This window comes from Coregonus lavaretus (assembly GCF_964263955.1).
Source record: "Coregonus lavaretus genome assembly, chromosome: 34".
Taxonomy (NCBI): Eukaryota; Metazoa; Chordata; class Actinopteri; order Salmoniformes; family Salmonidae; genus Coregonus; species Coregonus lavaretus.
The window spans coordinates 17,163,923-17,187,082 of record NC_140021.1 but is presented as its reverse complement, the minus strand read 5'-3'; the positions used below and the strand labels follow the sequence as shown (position 1 = coordinate 17,187,082).

The 23,160-nt window shown below is 41.1% G+C and overlaps 1 protein-coding gene across 1 annotated transcript in view; it reads right to left on the bottom strand.

The window, feature by feature from the left end:
* Window positions 1–4,790: 4,790 nt before the first annotated feature.
* The window catches only part of col11a1a (collagen, type XI, alpha 1a), a gene marked incomplete at its 5' end in the record, with an annotated part of 82,814 nt that continues 64,444 nt past the window's right edge, over window positions 4,791–23,160 (bottom strand). The window contains 21 exons of the mRNA XM_084151817.1: window positions 4,791–5,719; window positions 5,929–6,162; window positions 6,653–6,721; window positions 8,487–8,599; window positions 9,754–10,000; window positions 10,171–10,224; window positions 10,324–10,359; window positions 10,484–10,537; window positions 11,417–11,524; window positions 12,268–12,321; window positions 12,668–12,721; window positions 13,019–13,126; window positions 14,047–14,100; window positions 17,642–17,695; window positions 18,776–18,829; window positions 19,061–19,114; window positions 19,576–19,683; window positions 20,896–20,949; window positions 21,674–21,727; window positions 21,925–21,978; window positions 22,131–22,184. Coding sequence (XP_084007943.1) covers window positions 5,573–5,719; window positions 5,929–6,162; window positions 6,653–6,721; window positions 8,487–8,599; window positions 9,754–10,000; window positions 10,171–10,224; window positions 10,324–10,359; window positions 10,484–10,537; window positions 11,417–11,524; window positions 12,268–12,321; window positions 12,668–12,721; window positions 13,019–13,126; window positions 14,047–14,100; window positions 17,642–17,695; window positions 18,776–18,829; window positions 19,061–19,114; window positions 19,576–19,683; window positions 20,896–20,949; window positions 21,674–21,727; window positions 21,925–21,978; window positions 22,131–22,184 — 1,818 coding nt within the window. The 3' untranslated portion in view covers window positions 4,791–5,572. The remainder of the gene's footprint in view (window positions 5,720–5,928; window positions 6,163–6,652; window positions 6,722–8,486; window positions 8,600–9,753; window positions 10,001–10,170; window positions 10,225–10,323; window positions 10,360–10,483; window positions 10,538–11,416; window positions 11,525–12,267; window positions 12,322–12,667; window positions 12,722–13,018; window positions 13,127–14,046; window positions 14,101–17,641; window positions 17,696–18,775; window positions 18,830–19,060; window positions 19,115–19,575; window positions 19,684–20,895; window positions 20,950–21,673; window positions 21,728–21,924; window positions 21,979–22,130; window positions 22,185–23,160) is intronic.

Here is a 23,160-nt window from a genome sequence, read left to right as displayed (position 1 = left end):
GAGATAGAGCAGTATATTGCAAATATTATATCATTATAGTTTTAATTTTTCTTGGCAGATTGTTTTGTTGTCAGGGCTTTCAAGCCTTCAGAAAGCCTTGGAATAATGTAACATGTGGAAAAGAAATGTGAAAAAAGACGATTGGTGATTGAACTTATTTAAATGAGAGTGTGTCTTTGAAGCGATGGCATCGGGACCTTTGTTAGTGGTCCCGGCGGAGCGGCTGTGTTGACAGTCTCTCAGGTTTCTGACAGGAAAAGTGGGAAACCTTGGCGTGTGCCTCAGGGCTTGTTCAGCATCGCTTCGTCTGTTTCTCTGATCAACTCTCCCGTCTTGTTTAAAGTTACCCTTGAAGTCCAACCTGAGGTGTCAGAAAAACAACCACAGACTGGGAAGGAATGGGACCTTATGTACTTGATGTGGAGGAGGATGCCCTTGAGAAGAATGTCAATACCTTGATTTAATAATTTATAATGGCCGTAGTTACATGTCCCCTAAGAGCGGTGAAAAAAAGAATCTCCTGATCTGTGGAAATGTGGCCATATTTCAGCACCTATCCCCTTTACACACACGCACAAGCCCACATGGCCACACACACACACACACACACACACACACACACACACACACACACACACACACACACACACACACACTCACACACACACACACACACATACACACACACACACACACTCACACACACACACACACACACACACACTCACACACACACAGACACACACACACACACACACACACACACACACACACACACACACACACACACACACACACACACACACACACACACACACACACACACACACACACTCACACACACACAGACACACACAGACACAGACACAGACACAGACAGACACAGACAGACACAGAGGTAATTAGAAACATCGACCAGGACAAGTCCACCTTATTCTTTCACTAAGGTAAAGTACAGTGACACTTCAGAGAGGAACAAAAAAAGATCAATACGTACCACTTCTGGAATACCAAACTACAACATATGCTGCAAGGTTAGTAAGATAGCTAACACCAACCTTACTTCACTTGGAAAACACAACTAGCTAGCAGTATTTTCAGTCAAAAGCAGTAAAATAGGCCTATGGAAAACCAGAAAGATATTATTTATCTTTCATTTTCTTCTCATCTTTCTTCGTATCGAACCTGACACAGATTCCCCAACTCAGTTTCCCAGAGGTAGGATTGAAAGCCAGAATGAAACCTAAAGTCATTTCTCCTGTAGCAATATTTATACTGACCAAGCTGGTTCTCTGCATGGGTAATGTAGTGTTTTGGGCTGGGGGGAGGGAGATGGGCCAGAGAGTTAAATATCAAGTGTACATCTGGTGATTTAAGTTAGGCATCTGCCATTTGGATCTGTTCCCTCTATATTCTGCCCCAAACAGAACAGGTGGTTTCAATCTTTGTCTCCCTAAGTCATAGAGATGAATGGAAGATGGGTGCTGGGATAGATGCTGGCTTCAAGGGACATTAACATGGCATCTGTAGAACAAGGCTTATCTGAGGCACTAGTGGAGAGGCAGGAAGCTTGTGATCCACCGAGACGATGAACAATTTGTCAAGGTCTTCGACAGAGTTTTCCAACAGAAAATCTGAAACTTTCTTATGTGCTTTCTGCCCTTCTTGTCAGAAACAGGCAGGGTGACTACAGGGGGAGACGTCACTGTAGTAGGGGTGTATCTGCCTCGGGGGTTGAGAATGTTATACGTCTAAATGTCTGGGTATTGTGTCCCCATTTAGTCGCTCCCTGCTGAGTACCTTTGTCAGACACTAGGCCCACTGTGACAGTGATGATAGTGTGATCCCTGATGTGCCTCCTGATGTTTTTCCATTCTCCCTCAGGAGGTGAAGTGAAATACTGTCCGGCAAGTACAGAAAACGTGCTTTTTTTTATGGCTTCTCTTCGATCTCAGGGCAACTGGGTGTATTACTGTAGGAAAAACTGTTCATGTGTATCGCTGGGCATTCTAGGTAATTACATACACAGGCTCAGCGAAAACACCACAATGACTCTTTAGTCATACTTTATGTTCTGGAACCCATTTAGACCTAAGTCATGTCTGCACACTGTTAAAATGTGACATTGTTTCCCCTCTCCAAGGTTAAAAGGGATATAAATGGACTTGGTGTATGAAAGTTTTACTGGAATTTGCACAATTTTGCTCACATCTATCTAGTCTTGTCAGATCAGAGGTCACTCATCATTAGAAGACTGAACAGACAGAATAGAGGACAGAAGAATGGCCGAATGGATAGAAGGAAAGAAGGAATGAAGGAATGAAGGAATGAAGGAATTGGAAAACCAATAATCTATTAGCCATAAAATGGACTTTAATTAGTTTAAAATATATATCATGTCAGCACAGAGAAGAAAGAAAAGAGATACATTTTAGTAATTTAGCAGACGCTCTTATCCAGAGCCACTTACAGTTAGTGAGTGCATACATTTTCATACTGGTCCCCCTGGCCCCCCGTGGGAAACGAACCCACAACCCTGGCATTGCAAGCGCCATGCTCTACCAACTGAGCTACAACGGTAGCCTAATATTATGGTTTACAAAGCTTCACAACTAGCTGTCTGTCCCTTAGTTCTGTCTGACCAGAACTGACTCAGTTTTATAAGCTCTGAAAAAAGCTATATTGTTTCTGTTTCACTGTCTGTTGTTCAGAACAGGGCTTTGCGTGCTTGGCACACCCCATGTGTTTCTGACAAACACAATCTTTTATAAAAGAAGTGGTATGGAACAGAGTTTTTCTCTTCACAATGCCGCGGAGAGAGAGAGCGTGTCCTGGTTTTTAGTATCCTCCCTCCGATGGATATTCCCTATGGTTCTCTCTACAAAGACCCAGCTCCAAGAAGAAGAGAAGGAAGACATTCTTTGTTACTTCTGGATGGACTTGTCAATTAATGTGATTCTCTCTGCTTTCTTTGTGGTAGAAAAAAGTTTATATTTCTCGTTTCATGTGAAATTGAATTTTTTGTTGTTGGTCTCAAGTGGTGACAGAAGTCATGAAGATTAATTAGTTGTTTGATTCTTTTTCTATTTTCTTGTTTTTGAGATGCCACCCTGTCGAGTCAAATCTAAACTCCAGCGGTTTTGTCCATCGATTGGCATAAAGTTGTTTGATCTCTTTACCCCATTGTTGAAGGAAGGAAACCAGTCTAAGAGAACACAAGTTTTCATTTGTTTTCAAATCAGATCAGTTTTAAATCATGTTTAAAATAAGTGATTATACAAAACACCCCTGGTATAATTGTCCAATATTCTTTTCGCAATTAAGTTGGTTTCTGAACAACTCACTGCAACATTCGATAATAGAACTCATCCAGAGAATGAGGCATTTGAAGAATGTAAAAATCACTACAGAAAGATACAATGTAATCTGGATAGAAATAAAAACACATATAGAATCTCAGACTCTACTAGCTATGAAAACACAGTGGAGTAACGACTGTGCTGCGTTTCAACTAAACTTGTTATCTGAAGGGACTGATTGCATGTAGTCTATTACAGTGTATTGTCTACTTGTAATTCCTCAGGGAAAATCAACAATTTAGAAGAATACATTTTTCACTTTACTTTTACGACAGTTATAAAATGTCTCGATTCATCATATAATCAATATATTTTTTTGTTGTCCAAAACTGTTTCAAAGTTATCTGTTCTTTGGATGGCATCCAAATCCATAGCCAACCAAGAGCATGACATAGGATTTCTGTTGAACTCATCAAAAAGTGAGGCCTAGACATTCATTTCTATTTAAGTTGATTCATATCCTTGTGCACATCGGTTTCCTTAGATAATCAAATTAAGATATTGGAAAGGATTGATTAACATACTAATGAGATCTTGGATTTACATCAAAAACTTAAATCAACAAGCAAAGTTATAAGGACTTTCTTAATCTCACTGTGAAATCAGCACATTGACAACATCGATAGCATTCAATCTTTTCTGGACGGCTTCTCCAATATGGTGTCCATCCCATAAGTCTTGATGTGTCTGGTGGTAATCTTATTGAACTCAATATAAAGAAAACATCTTCAATTCTTACATCTTATTGAACTCACCATGTAGATGTTATCAAACATTTGTTTAATTTGTGCATTTACCAGAAAACTATAGCCTTGAAAAGTATTGTCAGTATTGTTCAAATAAAGACAAATTGTTCAGGCTAGAAAGGCCTTTCTGTTGCTAATTAATTTTGAAGATTCACACAACCTCCATATAAAATGGTGACCTGTTTTACACAACAATACAATTCATAGTAGTACATTGATGCAACATCCCAAGTCCTCTCTCTTTTACATAATAAAATGTAAAACAAACAATGCAGACATTCCATTCACTGTTGTTTAGAATCCAGTTTTAATATTTAAATGAACCATTAAAAGCACATTAAAACATTTTCTCATTTTAGTTACAAAAATGGGTCACCTAAAGGTCTTATCATTGCATTCACAGAAGGATCTGAACAGAAGATGTCTAACCGATAAGTATTTCTTTCTTAAAAAATTCCCCACCCAAAATATATAAACTTAATTGTTTAACCAAGATATATACAGGGCATAACATCCATGGATCTTATGGTTATCAAGAAAGTTTGAGGTATACGACCAAAAATTAACTGACAGAAAATTTAAAAAAACAAAAAAATGATATAAAAAAAAAAATACTTAAATAAAAAGAAGAATGAATGCCATGATTGCTTTAATACAAGCACAGAATCATAACATTAGTGGGCTATGTTGCGATACGAGAGCTGGTGAGATTCTTCCAGTTGTTTTATCTATGGTCTTGAAGGGCAAAACTGCAAATAACCTAGAGCTTTGGATGGTCAATATATACAAAGGGGATACATTATCATTAGAAATAGGGAATCGTTTGAATACTCATTTTATTTGCTTCATAACAGGTACACAGTATTTATTCATCAACAAAATATCATAATTATTTATTTCTCTCTGTCTGTCTTTATTCATTTCATTAACTTATATATATATTTTGTTACGAACATTGAAATTAAGAGCCAGATGCGATTCTGATACACATGCAAGTTTTGAAAGTGGATTCAGAAATAACAGATTGTACAAAATAATAATTACAGTTTTTTATTATCAAAATACACCTTCTTTCTTAGCACCTCTTTATTTTGTTGTTTGAACAAGCACCATTGTAGTCATTTTTTTTTGTACAGCACCTGGAGAATCCAGAAAAGAGGTGTCTCTCGCCTTTCGACCTCCCTCATTTTTCTCCTGTTCACCCTTCTCTGCCACGCCTTCAAATGTCCTTCACCTTTGCTCCATAACAGTTTTAAGTCATGTGATTCTAGCCCTACAAGGGCAACAAGTATTTTTCTAGGTAATACATACATACATGGCAAGACATGTTCGCTACACCATCTTTTATTCAAAACTTGCATGTGGCATGGAAAAGGGTGGGGGGCTGGGTTGGGGGGTTTGGTGGTATCCAAAATGTCTTGACTTTCTTTCTGACCCCACCAAGTTTTTTTTGTTTTGTTTTTTTAGTTAGCCAAGGAAGCAGACTGGACCCACTTCAAATCCAAACTTCTGGCTGGCATCTCCAAAGTCATTCAACATGACATCGATGATGGGAACTTGATCGATTTTGGGAGTATTAATCTCCATCACAGTCTTTCCGTAGCCCTTCCTCGTCTGTAAAGAGACAATGGGTAAAAAACATTAGACAGTGTGCTTTCAGCAGTGAAATACAACCTTACTGGAGCTATCAAACAAGTCCAACAAAACAATCAATGGGGCATTTACATAAGTGGCAACTATAGGGTTGCAAAATTCCAGAGACTTTTGAAAAGTACTTGAACTATCACTATTACAGACAGGAAGTATCGAGAGGCAGCCCTTACCGCGCATCCGTCTGTTAGGGCCCTGATGTAGGGGTTGTTGTCATAGGATATCTCCTCATCGTTGGATCCTAGGAATCGCAGCACCTTGTCATAGCTGTCGGTGGTCTCATCGTGCCACACCACAGACTGATGGCAGTTATAGGTGAAGTTCTGCCTGGCCGAGGCGGTCAGTAGTTTCAGGAAGGTCATCTGAACCCCGTTTATTGTTTTGCCAGCTGCGTCAACATATGTAAACTGTTTATTTGAGGAAGGGGTGAGAGCAAACAGAAAATAGATTTAGAGGTCAGAAATTGAAGCATGGGATTGGATACAATGTACTGATTAGAAGTGTTCTATCCCAGGAGTTCTTATCAAACATCTTGTTATACAATCTCTCTCTCAGACAATGGCCAAATTGAGTCTTAAAGTGGTAGAACATTTTCCTCCTCAACCTTATGCCTCCTTCTTCATTCCCAAAGTGTATGAAATATGAATGTGATGGGTCTGAAGAGGTCTTATATGAGAGGTCTCGATCCCTTTGTGGCTAGCAACCTGGGGTCACTTCTGAGTCTATTTGTGGCCAAACTGTCACTTCTGAAGAGCCTCTGTACTGAGAGACAGAAGACAGGGACATGGCAGAGTGGGAGCCTGAGAAATCCTTTTAGTTTAGTATTGTGGAGAGGAGACAATTATTTTTTGAGGAGAGTGGCGGAGGATGAAAGCGTGGAATCGAGTGAGCACTTACTATTTTACCCCGCTTAAATACACTGAACCACGACCCAGGAATTTCTTTGGGCCATGAAGATATTCTGACCTGTGGAGCCAAACAAATGAAGAACATAAGTACTGACAAGAACACTGAATGCAACTGGTTCCTGGAATTGAAGAGCTGGTTCCTGGATTTCCGTTTTGTTAAGTACAATTTGCAGCTAGATACCCCTTCCCTCAGATCTTAACATACAGGAGAATCACTACAGTACAGTGCCTTGCAAAAGTATTCACCCCTGTTGGCATTTTTCCTATTTGTTGCATTACAACCTGTAATTTAAATGGATTTTTATTTGGATTTCATGTAATGGACATACACAAAATAGTCCAAATTGGTGAAGTAAAATGAAAAAAATAACTTGTTTCAAAAAATTCAAGACAATATATAACGGAAAAGTGGTGCGTGCATTTGTATTCACCCCCTTTGCTATGAAGCCCCTAAATAAGATCTGGTGCAACCAATTAACTTCAGAAGTCACATAATTAGTTAAATAAAAGTCCACCTGTGTGCAATCTAAGTGTCACATGATCTGTCACATGATCTCAGTATATATACACCTGTTCTGAAGGGCCCCAGAGTCTGCATCACCACTAAGCAAGGGGAACCAACAAGCAAGCGGCACCATTAAGACCAAGGAGCTCTCCAAACAGGTCAGGGACAAAGTTGGAGAAGTACAGATCAGGGTTGGGTTATAAAAAAAGATCAGAAACTTTGAACATCCCACGGAGCACCATTAAATCCATTATAAAAAATTTGAAAGAATATGGCACCACAACAAACCTGCCAAGAGAGGGCCGCCCACCAAAACTCACGGACAAGGCAAGGAGGGCATTAATCAGAGAGGCAACAAAGAGACCAAAGATAACCCTGAAGGAGCTGCAAAGCTCCACAGCGAAGATTGGAGTATCTGTCCATAGGACCACTTTAAGCCGTACACTCCACAAAGATGGGCTTTACGGAAGAGTGGCCAGAAAAAAAGCCATTGCTTAAGAAAAAAATAAGCAAACACGTTTGGTGCTCGCCAAAAGGCATGTGTGAGACTCCCCAAACATATGGAAGAAGGTACTCTGGTCAGATGAGACTAAAATTAAGCTTTTTGGCCATCAAGGAAAATGCTATGTCTGGCGCAAACCCAACACCTCTCATCACCCCGAGAACACTATCCCCATTGTGGTGGCAGCATCATGCTGTGGGGACGTTTTCATTTTTTTGGTCTTATTTCTTGTTTGTTTCACAATAAAACATATTTTGCATCGTCAAAGTGGTAGGCATGTTGTGTAAATCAAATGATACAAACCCCCCCAAAAATCAATTTTTAATTTCAGGTTGTAAGGCAACAAAATAGGAGAAGTGCCAAGGGGGTGAATACTTTCGCAAGCCAGTATAGTCAATATTTGACACCTAAGTATGTGTATATCAGTTTGTTTCTGTTTGTATACAGTTTATGTCTATACTGCATGTCTTGACAATTACAAATGTCAATTCCAACCTTTTAGTTCAATGCATCTTCAATGCATTTTGTTCATGTCTTTACATTTTTACATTTCACAGAGAATACAGTATGAATGTAAATGACAAATTCACAAGATCATCACAAAACAAGAGCAAATTGGTATTTCTGAAAGTTAGAAGTTAATGGCCAAGCAGTGAACCCATCAAACATCACCAAACATGCATCTCCCAGTCTCACAGCCTTGACTAGCATATAAATGAATACATCAGTACATTATCTAGAATTGAACAAGACTATGGCTTGACTTGACAGTACAGTATGTGCAGGTCTCTTGGAGGAAATAAAAATGCCACTCACTCCACTGGACTTCTTATCTGGGTAGATACAGGTCTCTCCTCCAGCCGTGAAGTTACAGTAGACAGAGAAGGAGTCCCCTGAGCATCCCTGGTTAGGATCTATCCAGTACTCGCCTGTGGAAAAAACCCAATGAATCAATTAAATACCTGAATCTTTAGTTCTCTCTAGTTCTACAATTCCACCAAGAACATAAAACAAAACATTTCAAAACCAAACACGTTTAACTTGAGACTTAACCCAATGGGTCCCACCACGACGCTTGCGCAATTTGGACTTCTAACCCCTTTTAAACATCATGTGTTTGTGCTACAGACTAGGTTGTATCATTGGATTCGTCTATTTCTTCTGCATCCGTTGGTACCAACGGGGGCTGAACTAGAGCGGTGTTTGTGAAACAAGTGCGGATCCTGAAGTGGCCCGGGGCCAGGTCTTTTTACAAAAACGTCTGTAGAGAATGGTTTGAGCAATCTTTTTTTATTGACAACTCATGAATGCAACTGTTTATGTCAAATTGTTTTGTGTTCTACATATTGCCCTGGTTGTCCTGACAAGAAAATGGTAAAATACTTATTTCATTGTGAGGCTAAATATGAGGGCTGGACATTCAGATAAATGAAAGTCAGATAAATGAAAAGCCGACTTTTGCTGGGGTCTCGGGACTGATAAGGTTAAACTGTGCTATGACATCTATGTGTTCAAATCATGGAAAATGAAAGATTATGTAAATACTGTAGCAAAACCATGCTACTACATGTTATACATCCACTATACTATTTTATTATCATCTTAAAAAGATAAAAAGGAATATGTTCAGCAACAACGGATCTTCAGTTTGCTTAGAAATAACTTAAAAAGGTCAAAGAAGGACCTGACATTTCTCTTGCATCAATTATGGACGGTCTGTTGAATGTTAAGTATAACCCCAATGAGGCCTTGTTCTCAGTGGTATTCACCACAGCAACACACTCTACCTGCAAAAATAGAATCTACACCCCCAATAGCACTGCTATAAAATAAGCAAACACAGTCAAAGACTGTATTGTAGTATTGTAATATTGTAATGTAATAATGCACAATGTTTTCTTTGATGTAATGTTGTATCCCTGTTTGGACCCCAGGAAGAGTAGCTGCTGCCTTGGCAACAGCGAATGGGGTTCCTAATAAACTACTAAATACTAAAGACGTCCTTATTTGGCTCAACAAAATTGCCTCCAATCACAGCCATAACATTAGCATATTACCCATGATCCCCCTCTCTGTGACTCACCGTCAGGGAACTCTGGGTGGGCGAGTTGCAGGTCTTTGCAGGTCCTGGCTGGGTTGTTCTGTGTGCCCATGGGGTACTTCATCCTCTCAATGTCCTGTTTGAGGTTGTTGAGCGAACCGAAGATGTCCTCCATGCCCTCTCCGTAGTCCATCATGGTACCTGCCGCGTCCGCCTGCATGTCTGCGTGTCTGCGGTTCTTCTTGGGAGACTGGATGGGCAGTGGCTGGATCACCTCACCAGGGGGACCCTGTCGAGCAGAGAGGAAGAAGGAAAATATTGGTACGGAATCCGATAGTGTGACATCGTATGCATCAGATCGTTTTCTAGAAATAACCCTTTTGAATTTCAGCTAATAACAGAAATGCCTTATTTTCGGTCTTATAGTGGACACCAAAGGAATATTATGTTAATACTCACAGGAGGACCAGGGGGACCGATCGTACCGGTGTCACCCTTCTGACCAGCAGGACCCTGGAAAGAACATAGAGATATAAGCATGTTGTTAACTTTGGATCTCACAAACACTCATTTTTCACCAGTTGAAACAAAGAGTGGTTGAATAGATCTTACCGATGAACCCTTAGCTCCCTTGGGACCTCCAGGACCCTGGAAGAGACAGCAAAGACACACAATGAACAAATAGCAGAGGACTATGTTTTAACATTATTGTGATATTTGAACTATGAAAGTATACTATTAATAAAACTGAGAAAGCAGGGGACAGTCTTACAGGCAGGCCTGGAGGACCAGGGGGACCGAGAGGACCTGAAGATCCACTAATACCCTGTGAAGAAGAGACCAGACATCAGTGGGATAAAGAGTGGTAGATTGCAAGAGAAACATTAAAAATCTCTAGCAGCGTTTTAATGGGTCCTGAAATGTTTATTTTCTATCTCATTGGGCTATTTTTGTGACAAATATAGCTCAACAGACGATGCCAGTTTCTCAAGCCTAAAATAGAGACAGATAGACTGAGACAGATGTTTTTTTCCCACCATTCCTCGAAGACAGAGAAAAGGGACATTACAATTTCATTAGGCTTAATCTGAAGACGTTTATCCATTCCATCTCCTTAAATCACAGAGTAAGGCTGCTGAAAGGCCGCGTCTCAAATTGCATATTCACTCAATCTGCAATGTTTATTTAAAAATGGATGAGCTCCTTAATGTGGAGCTTCATCAGGCTAGAGCCCGTTTGAGTCCTGCTTAACATTTCTAACTCCCAGAAATAAAGATGGGTTTGGAATATAGAAAAATGTATATCTGATGAGGCTGGGAGAGAAATACGACATTAACAGAATGCCACAGAATGCAGAGCATTAGAAGCACTGTAATGGACGTTACATTTGTTTTTAACGGATAGAATTCCCTTTGAAAGACTAATCCTGCCCCAAGAAGGCAAAGCTTGTATATTTGTACAGTACTGTATATGATTAATGGTCAAGTCAAGTCAGTATTAATTTAGGAATAGCATATACTCAATGCATAAGTCTATACGGTGCATTGGAGTGCTAGCTGCACAATATAAAGCAGATCATGTATCATTATAAACAACTTTCTCAGTGAACTGTAGGTGGCTGCAATCAGACCAATGGCATTGTACTTCCTGGTGGAGGGCAAATAGGTTGACGAATGGTAAGGTGATGAGGTCATTAATCACTTACGCCATCGCCCTTGCCTCCAGGAGAACCCTGGGGTCCAGGCAAGCCTCGGTCTCCCTTCTCTCCCTGCTCGCCAGGGGGTCCAATCAGACCAATCAGACCTGGATGACCCTGGAGGACACACACATACACACAAAACAAGAGTCATGAGGACTGGAAATTTTTTGAATACACAGGATACATACAGTCAAAACATTTAAAGATGATTCCATGCCTTGCATCAGTACAACCCTGCTATAACCGCACCATTCAATCAAGTGAAATACAAATCAGCTGCAAAATATGAACATTATTCCACAAATCTGAAAGCATTTTAAACCAAACATTTTTGGGGGACTTACAAAATAATTTATCTGAATTTCTCTGTAACTGGGGACAATATTCACAACAACGATGCTGGAAAGTATGGGCACCTTAACCAGTCCCATTGACTTGAAAGCATGAAAAATAGCCTAATGAAAAGCTACCCATTGTGGGGGGGGGGAGCCATTACTGCAGTGCTGTGTGCTGCATTACTGACTTTCAAACCCTTAGTCCACTGGCAGAGCTGATGCTGTGTATTACATGGAGATGGCTACCAGCTTTCTTCAAATGTCACTTTTAGTTTACTGAGTAACATAAAAAACAACTGTATCTGCATAGTGATAAAGCATGTTTCAAATGTATTGCTGTACCGAAATAAGAGAAGAGAAGAGCTGGTTATAGGGTTCAGGTGAGGGGAGCTCTAGGTCCCATCCCAGCCATGCTCATAGTCATGGTCTCCAGCCCACTACAAGTTGAACTCCCAACCCCTTCTGGGATCAGAGAAATCAAATCAACAAGCTCTTTGGGACGGGAAATTGAGGCGAGCTCACCTTTTCACCCTTGGTCCCGGGGTCACCCTTCAGACCTGGGAGACCAGGGGGTCCCTAATTATCACAGAGAGACAAGAGGGTTAGAAATCAATTACAACACCACAGTAGAGAAAGATAGAAAGAGAAGGAGAGTGAGAGAGAGAGAGAGAGAGAGAGAGAGAGAGAGAGAGAGAGAGAGAGAGAGAGAGAGAGAGAGAGAGAGAGAGAGAGAGAGAGAGAGAGAGAGAGAGAGAGAGCAAGAGAGAGAGAGAGAGAGCTAGAGAGAGAGGAGAGAGAGAGCTAGAGAGAGAGAGAGAGAGAGAGAGAGAGAGAGAGAGAGAGAGAGAGAGAGAGAGAGAGAGAGAGAGAGAGAGAGAGAGAGAGAGAGAGAGAGAGAGAGAGACACATTATCTCTGCTCACCATAGGTCCAGGTGGGCCGTCTTGTCCAGAAGAACCAGGAAGTCCTTGTTCACCCTGAGAAGAGAAAAGCCATCCAATTATAGGCCAGTATTACAGCCTGCTATAACTCTTATGGCCTCATATTGATTTCATGTGCCCGGCACCATGATTAATTGCAGGAATACCACAAAAAAGTGTGTTCAAATAAACAACTGAAATGTATAGAGTACAAGCCAAATGGGACTATCGATTATTCCATGAGCACTGTTGTCATACTGCTTAAGGGCTGTTTGGTCTCTCTCTGTGTGTTTGTGTGTGTGTGTGTGTGTTTGTGTGTGTGTGTGTGTGATGAACGTTGGATCTCGGACTTACAACGGGGCCAGGGATTCCACGCAGACCTTCTGGACCGGGCTTTCCTGAGGGCCCCTGTGGGCCGACAGGGCCAGTTTTACCTGGGGGTCCCTCGGCTCCAGACTCACCCTGTAGGAAGGGACAAGATTGTCACAATGACATAACTCTAGATGACGTCCACAAGTCATTTCCATCTGGTTTGGTTGATCAAAATAAACACAAGTGATACCATGTAAACAGGATCTCTTTATGTGTTCATATTTCTGATCTACAGTTCATTGAAAAACCCTAACAACAGATGGTAAAATAACAGGGTGCTTATCAACTTGACATCCTTGCTGTGTGTACTGTCAAAGAGCCATACCTTCTGCTGTTTTGAGCTTCAGATGAATGTATCCTATGCTAGTGTAGCTTACTGTTATGTTGATGCATTCCCCTGCTCACAAAGTGGCATGGCTAACATCTGAAGGGTTTGATAACAACGGGACACTGCAATTGATTTCAAACAACAATCCCCAATCTAAACCACAGCTTTACAAAAGAGTGGGATATGTTTTTGAGATGAAATTGGATAGCGTTCCACGGGTAGGGCTATACACAACTGGCAAGGGGGAGGGAGATGAGGGGAGAGAGATGAGGGGAGAGGGAAGGGAGATGGGAGGGAGATGAGGGGGGGGAGATTAGGGGAGAGGGAAGGGAGATGGGAGGGAGATGAGGGGAGAGAAGTGGGAGATGAGGGGAGGGAGATGAGGGGAGAGAAGTTGGAGATGAGGGGAGGGAGATGAGGGGAGGGAGATGAGAGGAGGGGGATGAGGGGAGAGGGGAGGGAGATGAGGGGAGAGGGGAGGGAGATGAGAGGAGGGGGATGAGGGGAGAGGGGAGGGAGATGAGGGGAGGGAGATGAGATGAGAGGAGGGGGATGAGGGGAAAGGGGAGGGAGATGAGGGGAGAGGGGAGGGAGATGAGGGGTGAGGCATGGGGGGCTAGCTGGAGTCTGGAGTTGCTGAGGCTGCTCTCTGGGTAAAGGCTGAATTGATTTTCTAGGTTACCTTGGCGCCCTTCTCTCCTTGTCTGCCCTCTGCACCGGCAGTTCCTGGGGGGCCCTGGGGAGGACGAGAAGACACGCTTTAGCATCACACAGCAGTGTGTGTGTGTGTGTGTGTGTGTGTGTGTGTGTGTGTGTGTGTGTGTGTGTGTGTGTGTGTGTGTGTGTGTGTGTGTGTGTGCATGTCTATTAGTCAGTGTATGTGTGTGTGCATGTGCAGAGTCAACAACAACATTGTGAGGTCAGTAATTCAGGTGAATTGTAACAATTTGTTACTGTGACATGCATCCATTTGACATCAATCACACACACACCAGTAAGAACCCAGTGTTGTGTTTGCAGTGCAATATTTCAATGGCTTCAACTGAGTAATGAGGAAAGGAGACGCTGCTTGAACAAACTCTTGGCTACAGGGCTGTACTAATAAAAATAAACCAAAGACAAAGTGGAATCAAACACCGCAGACATAATATCAACTCAAAACTCAACTCTAAAATAAGTGATTCCTGAATGAGAGGTTGATAATCACATTAAGAAATCCATCAGCCAGTCCATATCTAGTAATTCCACTTTTTCCCCCCAAGAACATTCTCATTCAATCCAACACTGATGAAAACTGTATTAGTGATCAAATGTCCTTGAAAAGTCTACCTCAATCTTCCAGAAAGTTTGTAAAGATCTGTTTGACTGAATGAGAGTGGACATGCTTTGTGAACTGAACTTCTTACTGAACGACCTGACACACACACATGCACACACACCTCTCCCTCTCTAGTCTCCAATCACTTCAAGGTTTTCCAGTTCATCTGCTCTCTCTGGCCATCTCTCCGAGGCCTAAAGCTGTCTCTTTCAACTACACAAGGGGTCCTCACATCAAAACCACATGCAGTCCACAGAGAGGACCCACTCTTCTCTGATCAGACAGTATGGGAAGGCAGGGGTTGGCAGCAGGGCAGCAGGGATGTTTTGACTGACTGCCCATGTAGAGATGTGGTCAAACAGGGCAGCATCTGCATCGTTTCTCTCCTTTTATCCTCGCTGGAAGTGTTGTGAACAACGGGTCAAAAAGTGTCTGTTTATTTCTGTCAGTGAACATGATGCTGCTACCAAACGTCTAAATCCCTACTGCATCTGACATGTATGTTGTCTGTTTATTTCTGTCAGTGAACATGATGCTGCTACCAAACGTCTAAATCCCTACTGTAGCTGATGTGTATGTTGTCTTTTCTATGGGAGGTATAAATACAGCAGCAGTCTAAAAACTAATTAAGTACTCTAAACTGTAAATGATATGTCACTGTTTATATCATTTTCACCATGAATATCTATAGAGAGAAAATCATACCATTAGAGCGAATGAACGCACCGATTCCGTATGTGTTTCTGTTGTTCATTAAGAAAAACTAGATTTTAGTCTTGGAGGTGTGTTTTGATATGGCAGTTACTGATGTTTGTCCCCCATGAGACACTGTAGGAACAAAGCCAGTATCACTTCTTCAAAATAGTCAGAATAAATCTATGATCACTTTTTTTTTTTTTACTGTTATTCATTTTGACGTTTTTGACAAAGATGTTTTAGTTGGGCAATTTTACATCTAGCTAAGGTGTTTGGTGCAGTATTTCTCAAGTAAAATAAATTGTGACGTGTTGTTTTATGTGAACAAAGTCAGATCCGCTGCACTGATGGCAAGATCTGTCTCACTGTCTGTGTTCTGTGCTAGGATTGGATAGAGCACAACCACGGCAGCTGTGTATCCTGTTTTAGTGGGCAAGTGTCCAAATCAAAATCCAACCCTCAAGTATGTCATGACGAAGACACTAACAAAACTCTGTTTTGGACGAGACTGACTTTATGACCAAAATGATCCTTTTTACACTTTGTAGTCAATTTTGACACTAGGATAACTGTTTCTGACTAATAGGCCATTTTCTATCAGAGCAGTTGTTTATGGCCTTCAGTTGCACTTTAAGATAAAAACAAATAAGATACAAATAAATAAAGAACTGCTCTGCTGCTAAATGGATTCGGACAGTGCCTGTAGGAGCTGGAGAGAGATTTCAGCTGCATTTTAAATTGCTATGGGCAAACTGCAGAGGAAGCAAAAACACCCTACAAAGTTAAATGCAAAACAACTCTACCCCCAAATGACTGATTCAGAGGAGCAGAATGCCTGGGAGTTGCAGAAGTCGTTCTATGTTACACTTTTTGGGGGAAGGCGATTAAATAACTATGATGATGAAATAGCAGTTTTCCTAACATAATCCCTTGGCCATTAGGAGCTGCATATGCTGATATGATGTTAAATACTCTGAATGTAAATTCCATCAAGCACATTGTGAAAGCAAATGGCGTTTTTGCTACTGCTGTAAAATGCACATATTTTATGCTATTGGCCTTTGCCATAACGCTGTTGCAGAAGATAGCTTGAGATAGTAATTTCTTTGAGAAATTGGGACAATAATTGCTAATTTTCATTTAAAGAAAGAATTTAACACCCGACAAAAAGAAGTTAATGCACTATTTTGGATTCACTAATGTCGGCTCCCTTCAACTAACATTAGCCTACCACAAATGATTTTTCACTTAATTACTTCCCAGGGAACGTCAAAGAGAATTTATATGGCAGTGAATTTATACAGTAAACGTCAGATATGATGGCCCTCGCTGGACAAAGGTCATCATCATAATAAAAGTATTTCAAATTCAATCTAAAACGTTATCTTTGCCTTGGAGACCACCAAAATGTCCAAAACGTCAATTTTTACTGGGTGAACTGAGTCAGTGGCGGCTGACCTGACTGTGTAATGGCATCTCACTACACTACAGCCATTCAATCTAATGTTACTAGCGCCATGCCTTTGTTTGGCCGTGGCTGTCAGTCAAACTAGCCTAGATCAATAGTGTGTCAGGGGAGATATCTCTCTTCCCTCGGCTAGACACAGGTAAATTAGTTTTGGGCCTGACGCTTTTTTTTGGTCTTTTTTTCTAAAGCCTATTTTCAATTTCTCACCGAGAAAAAAAACTATTTCAGACATCAAGCCCTTCATTTCTCTATGGGTTTTGAGATATCTTTCATTTCCATGTACAGACGGCTCAGTGGGCTTTGAGATATCTTTCATTTCCATGTACAGACGGCTCAGTGGCCCTGACCCTGCAAATATCACACATTGTTTTTCTCACCCACTTTTGATGAGAATGAATCATGCAGCTTCTCTGGGGGGAAATTGAGTTGTAGAGTTTGGAGTTATTGTTCAGCGTAAAGAATTCTCACCTGAGGACTATAGGTTTAATAAACAATGACTGGGTGCATTCCATTGTCTGGTTTTATAATAAGATTCATATATTTCATAGAGCTATGTCAATAGGTGTTGGATATGGGACAGTGAGGTTCAGTCACACAATCAAATCTAGGCCAAATGGGGCTTGATCAATGAGTTACGATTAAACGCACAATATAACGTACAATATTGTTCAATCTTTTATCTAATAGGGGTCAAATCTGCAGTATGATGTCATTTCATATAACAAACAGTGATGTTGACGTCTGTGGTGTGTTGGTGGTGATGATGACTATGATGATGAAGATGTTTAGACTTACTCTCTTGCCGGGAGGACCAGGTGGACCAGATTCACCAGATGGACCAGGAGGACCCTGGGATGGACAGAAGAAGAAGAAGAAGAGAAGAGAGGAGGTAAGAGAGTTAGGGGTCTTTATGCACATTAACAGTGTGTTTTGCATAAAGGTATATTAACATGATACAGTATATAGTCATATTCTTTGAAATAGATTGTACAAAACCACCATTATCCTTACAAATAGAGAAATGTGTGACTGCATATTGACATTAGACAAACTGATATCTATTTCTGTAGTCACACACTGTAGTCTGAAATATCACGTCTGTTTTCAGAACCTGCTTCACCCAATTATCTCAGTTAATTGGAAGCAATCATAGCACATTTAGGTTTGCATAACCAAATATTTGACGTACAAATAATGAGAAAGTGGAGAATACAACTTTGAGTGGCTAGGAATTTACAGAATTATTCAACTGTGTGATGTGGTTTATATTGAAACTCTACACTGTTAATCAGAGAATGGGAAATGCATGTTCTCCCTTTCAAAGTCAAACGTCACTGAGCCATGAAAAAACTTTATTATACTTTAACTTCAAATGACACTTTACATAACACCTTACTCTGAGCCAACTCACACACATACACAAACATGACCTCATTCCTATTGCATTTAAAGAGTCAATTAAAGTTTCCTTTTATTTTCCTGGCACTTGCAAATACCATTTACATCCATTAATGTTAATAAGTATCGTAATTCACACACCCTCACAAAGGCTTGAATCATCTGATTTGTTGTTCATATTTCTAATTAAAATCTATAAAATGTATAAACAGACTCATATACTGTACTAGACCTTAAGAAGTAAATTATATGTTTCAATGTTCACTATTGCAGGTACTTATTCACAAATAAAAGTTTATGGGAATGTACTACAGGCCAAGCACACAAGGGACTTTAGCGGTTATGCTAAATGGGATAGGCTAGGCTATTTGTATAGACCATTAGGACAGACTAATAGTAAATGGTGATGGTAATGCGCTCCTACAGTCGCCCGCTATCATGCTGCATACTGTAAACCAGAGCTATATAGTCATGCAGAGTTTTCAGTCCCCTTGTTGTTGTGGTAATGATATTTATGACATATGGACTTACAGGCTGACCAGATTCACCATCCTCTCCTTTCTCTCCCGCAAAGCCATCAGTTCCCTAGGGAGAAGAGATATGAACATGTGAGCTGGATCACCATGATCTAATTCCACTACAGATTACCAGTACTGGTAGCACTTGGATTCACTTTCCACATACAGTACACGCTTCAACTGGCATTACAACAACGATGAAGACTGACGCTGAAGGTAATGGTAATAGTGGGATCTTTACAGTTGAATTAGTTGTATAATGATATAATAAGGCATTCATCAAAAGTGTGATACTTACAGCAACACCAGCTTCACCGGGTGGACCAGGGTCTCCAGGGAAACCAACCGGCCCCTGGAAGGTGAAGGAGAGTCAGGAGAACAAATACAACACCAGTATAATATTATCTATAATATACAAAATACTACAATCTTCAACATAAGTGGCCAAGACCTACACCATCTGGTTTGTTTCTAATGGTTGTCATTAATCTGATGATGAGAGGTGGAGCTTTTTCAATAGACCATATCAACTGTCAAAGGCACTTCGTGTAACCTTGGCTCCCTGATGCTACAGACAGTAATGTCAGCAAAGCACTCACCACAGTTCAATACCACATTCAGAAAGAAAAAAAAGACAATCTGTCCTAATAAAAGGGCTTTTTAGCTCTTAGAACGTGGCCTAAAATTAAATAAACCGCCCAGAAGCAATCAAGGCAATTTCTTTTAATTCACATCTCCAAAGTATCTCATATAAACGTCTGTGGTTCTATCACTGAGACCAGATCTCTTATGAGGGTAGAGACTGAAGCTTACAGGGTTGCCTTTGGGGCCATCATCTCCAGGGGGTCCTTTGGCGCCTGCGGGTCCGGCAGCTCCAGGTGGTCCTGCCTCTCCCTTGTCTCCTCTCTCTCCTTTAGGTCCCTGTTGAGAACAACAGATACCATCAATACTCAGGGGGATACTGGATACTGAGCAGCAGTAGTGTGTATTGTTAGAAATGGAGGTAGGTAAGTGGTTACGCCACAGTTAGGCGTTATATTTCACTTATATTTCACATATTGCCGTCACTCTGTGGAGTAGAGGTGGTAGTTGTACTGGTAATGTTGTTTATATGTACTGAGTAAGGTATCTCTTGATGCTCAAGGTGATGCTTACTGACACCTGAGCTATTTAAGCCCCTATTTAAGCATGATGTGTTACTACAGAGTACCAGCATATGTCACGGAATTCAGAAACTGCAATAAAAATTATTATAAGGAAAATAGTGATTAATATCTTGTTTCTTTTCATGAGAACATTTCAAAAGCTCTACAGCAAAACCTTTATCGAGGGCCATTTTCTGCATTAGTTCTGGTTATTATCCATGCTACTCAGAGTTCTCCTCTCCCCTGCTATTCCAGACTGACCATCTTTTCATTCTGTTGTTGTGCTCACATCATGCTAATGATAAATGGAGATGACAACCCATCAATACACTATGATGGATTAACTCTGTAGCAATTACCTATCAAATCTTTACAACTACCTCACAGGGTTAGGTAGGTGTCAACCAAAACACCTCTATGATAACATTCCGGAATGATTTTGGTCATGGTTCCGGAATGTACAGAGGATTCCATTGGAACTAAACTACCTCAGTTAAACAGCCATCTTAAAAGGTAGAAGTTGTGTACTTTATTTTCAGACCGTCAGTGGTTGTGATATTGAAATGTTTAGTAGCTAAGTGGAGTCCTGGAGTAAGGTACTAGTAGCCATTGTTTCAGAGCTGAGACTGCTGTGTTCATATGGCTGCAGTAATAATCTGTTAAGAGTCTGGGAAGTGATTCAGCTTGGCAGGGCTGTGTTACCATGGAGCGTTGGCCAGCAACACACTGAGAACCACGCTGTGACACTGGCCCATCAGCAGCAACACAGGACCAGCAATTACTACCACTCACATCACTAAAAGGACTTTGCATGTCTACGTGTTGTGGGACAGTACACTGTGTGTTTATGTGGGGTGTTATGAACTAATACATAATAATAATCATTGTCCTGGTAATAGGGAAATACATAAACACAGGATGCCTTGGATGATGGATAATTATATGAATGTAGACGCAGACACACAGACACACTGAGACAGAGACTTACTCCAGTTCCGGGCTCTCCAGGGGTTCCTGGGTTGCCAGCTTCACCGTTTTCACCCTGTAAATGAAAACACCATGTTAGAATCTCTGCCAAGATAGACACCCTTATGAATACATTATCTACTAGATTACATTATCCACTTGAATCTAGATGACATTATACTGTTGTCAAAACAGGCTCATAGGCTCTAAAACCCTATGAGTAGGCTAACAATAAATGTCATAGTGGGTGCTGAGTGTCATTATGTTTTAGAATCTCTCTCATGATATACATTAATAGACATTAATGATTACATTATCATGTTCTCAAAATACGGTGGTTGTCAAACCACAGGGCTCTCAAACATGGTGCATAACAAATATCATTTGTAGTGGTTGATGCTAAGTGTCATTCTGTTGAACTCCTGAGATCCATTAGCATAGGTGTGATGGCATTAAGGCTAGTCAGAGTGCTCTCTCAAAGTGATGGTAACCTTCCATGGATATGTTTCATATTCTGGAGTCGTCATTCCATTGCATTAAGTATTGATGGTGGGGGCCGGCTGCCAGATGGCACTAAAATGGAGGAGTGGTGTTGGAACTGTTGTAAAATAGGCATTAATAGTGTCAGAGCACTAACTCAGACAAAGGCTGCCATAGGGAATTAATGGAGTCCTGGAGATAACATCTCTGGACTGGGGAGAGAGGAAGAAAGGGGTAGGTGGAGGGACGTTGGCAGGACACAGACTCCGGACTCCCAAATAAGGGCCAGGGGCTGTCTTGTGATGGGCGCACGCTCTCACCTTCTCACCCACGCCTCCCATGGCACCCACACCACCGGGAGGACCTTGTGCACCCTGACAGGAAACAGAGAAGAAGAGAGAGGAGTCAGCATTCATTACCTCAGGAGAGACAGATTCTCCCTGTTATCATAACTGGTAGTTAGAGCTGGTGGAGTCATAGTACAGTATTTCACATTATGCCTCTGTCTGGGTGACATTTGGTAATGTGACGATGAGTTATTGGAGATAAAAGATTGATGTGTGGTACGTACATCAGCTCCACTAGGACCCTGAGGACCTCTGGGACCAGGTGGACCGGGGGGACCCTGGAAAGAGACAACACGAAGTGACAGGGTCAAAACAGGAAGTGAGCTCAAGAGCAAAACTTATTTCTCATTTCGATAAAAGATACAAATACATAGAAAACGATTTATTTGGAAAGTGATACAAATTGTTTTAATTATGATTATCTGCTCACCATCGGACCGACATCGCCGTTCTCACCCTTCTCGCCTGGAGGTCCAGGAAGACCCTGAGGGCAGACAGAAACAAACAAGCACACTTTGAATTATTCTGGTTTAGCTTGAGGAAACATGCATGTGTAATTGAAAAACTAAGCAAAACCTTTAAGAATAGTTTTAGCAATTGATGCACTTTTAAAATTCTACCAGATTTATGGTTTATGATGATTAATTGGACAGTAATGTATTGGTGATGGCTGTATTGTAGCTTTTAGTGCACCACTGAGGTAAACGGTATACTGTGAACACACAGTTAGCAGAGCCCATCGCTCTGTCAGTTTCCACAGCAAGGGAGTGATAGAAACCAGATGCCATTCAGTGTCTTAATTAATTAATCACTAATTAAACATGATGTCCAATCTCTCAGTTCTCTAATTCTACAGCTAAAGTTGTGACCCTCTCTCTGTCACAAAGGGACACCAGGGAGACATTTGTTCATGGTGACAGACACAAACTGCCAAAGGAGAAATTACTGTCTTCACACTGTGTGTCTATGTGACCAATAGTGAGTTTATGGGAAACTAAATAAGGCAACAAGATTAAGACAACATTGAATGTCAAGTATTTCTCTATGGCAAAATGGAGGTAATGTGTTCCTAACCAAAAACCCAGACATGGACCCCTCGTTAATTTCCCTGCATGTTAATTGGACTATGTGGTTGAGGCGTCATATGTATGTTTGATCCCTGACATTTCAACCTTAATTGCTTTGGTCATTCCCGATTCAAGCTCCTCCACTATTCAAAGGCAGTGTGTCTCTGTCGTCACCATGACGAGCGAGGACAAAGATCTCATTTTATCTGCTATTTACTCTCTGTTACAACAACCTATCTTCCTCAAATACCTATGCCGTAGGGAGGAAGCTGAGGCTGAGACAGACTGTTTGTGTACGTGTATGTGTGTGTGTGTGTGTGTTTGAGCATGCATCTGTGTGTCCGTGTGTGTAAATGTGTCCATGCGCATGTCAGTGTGTATGTGTCCGTGCAT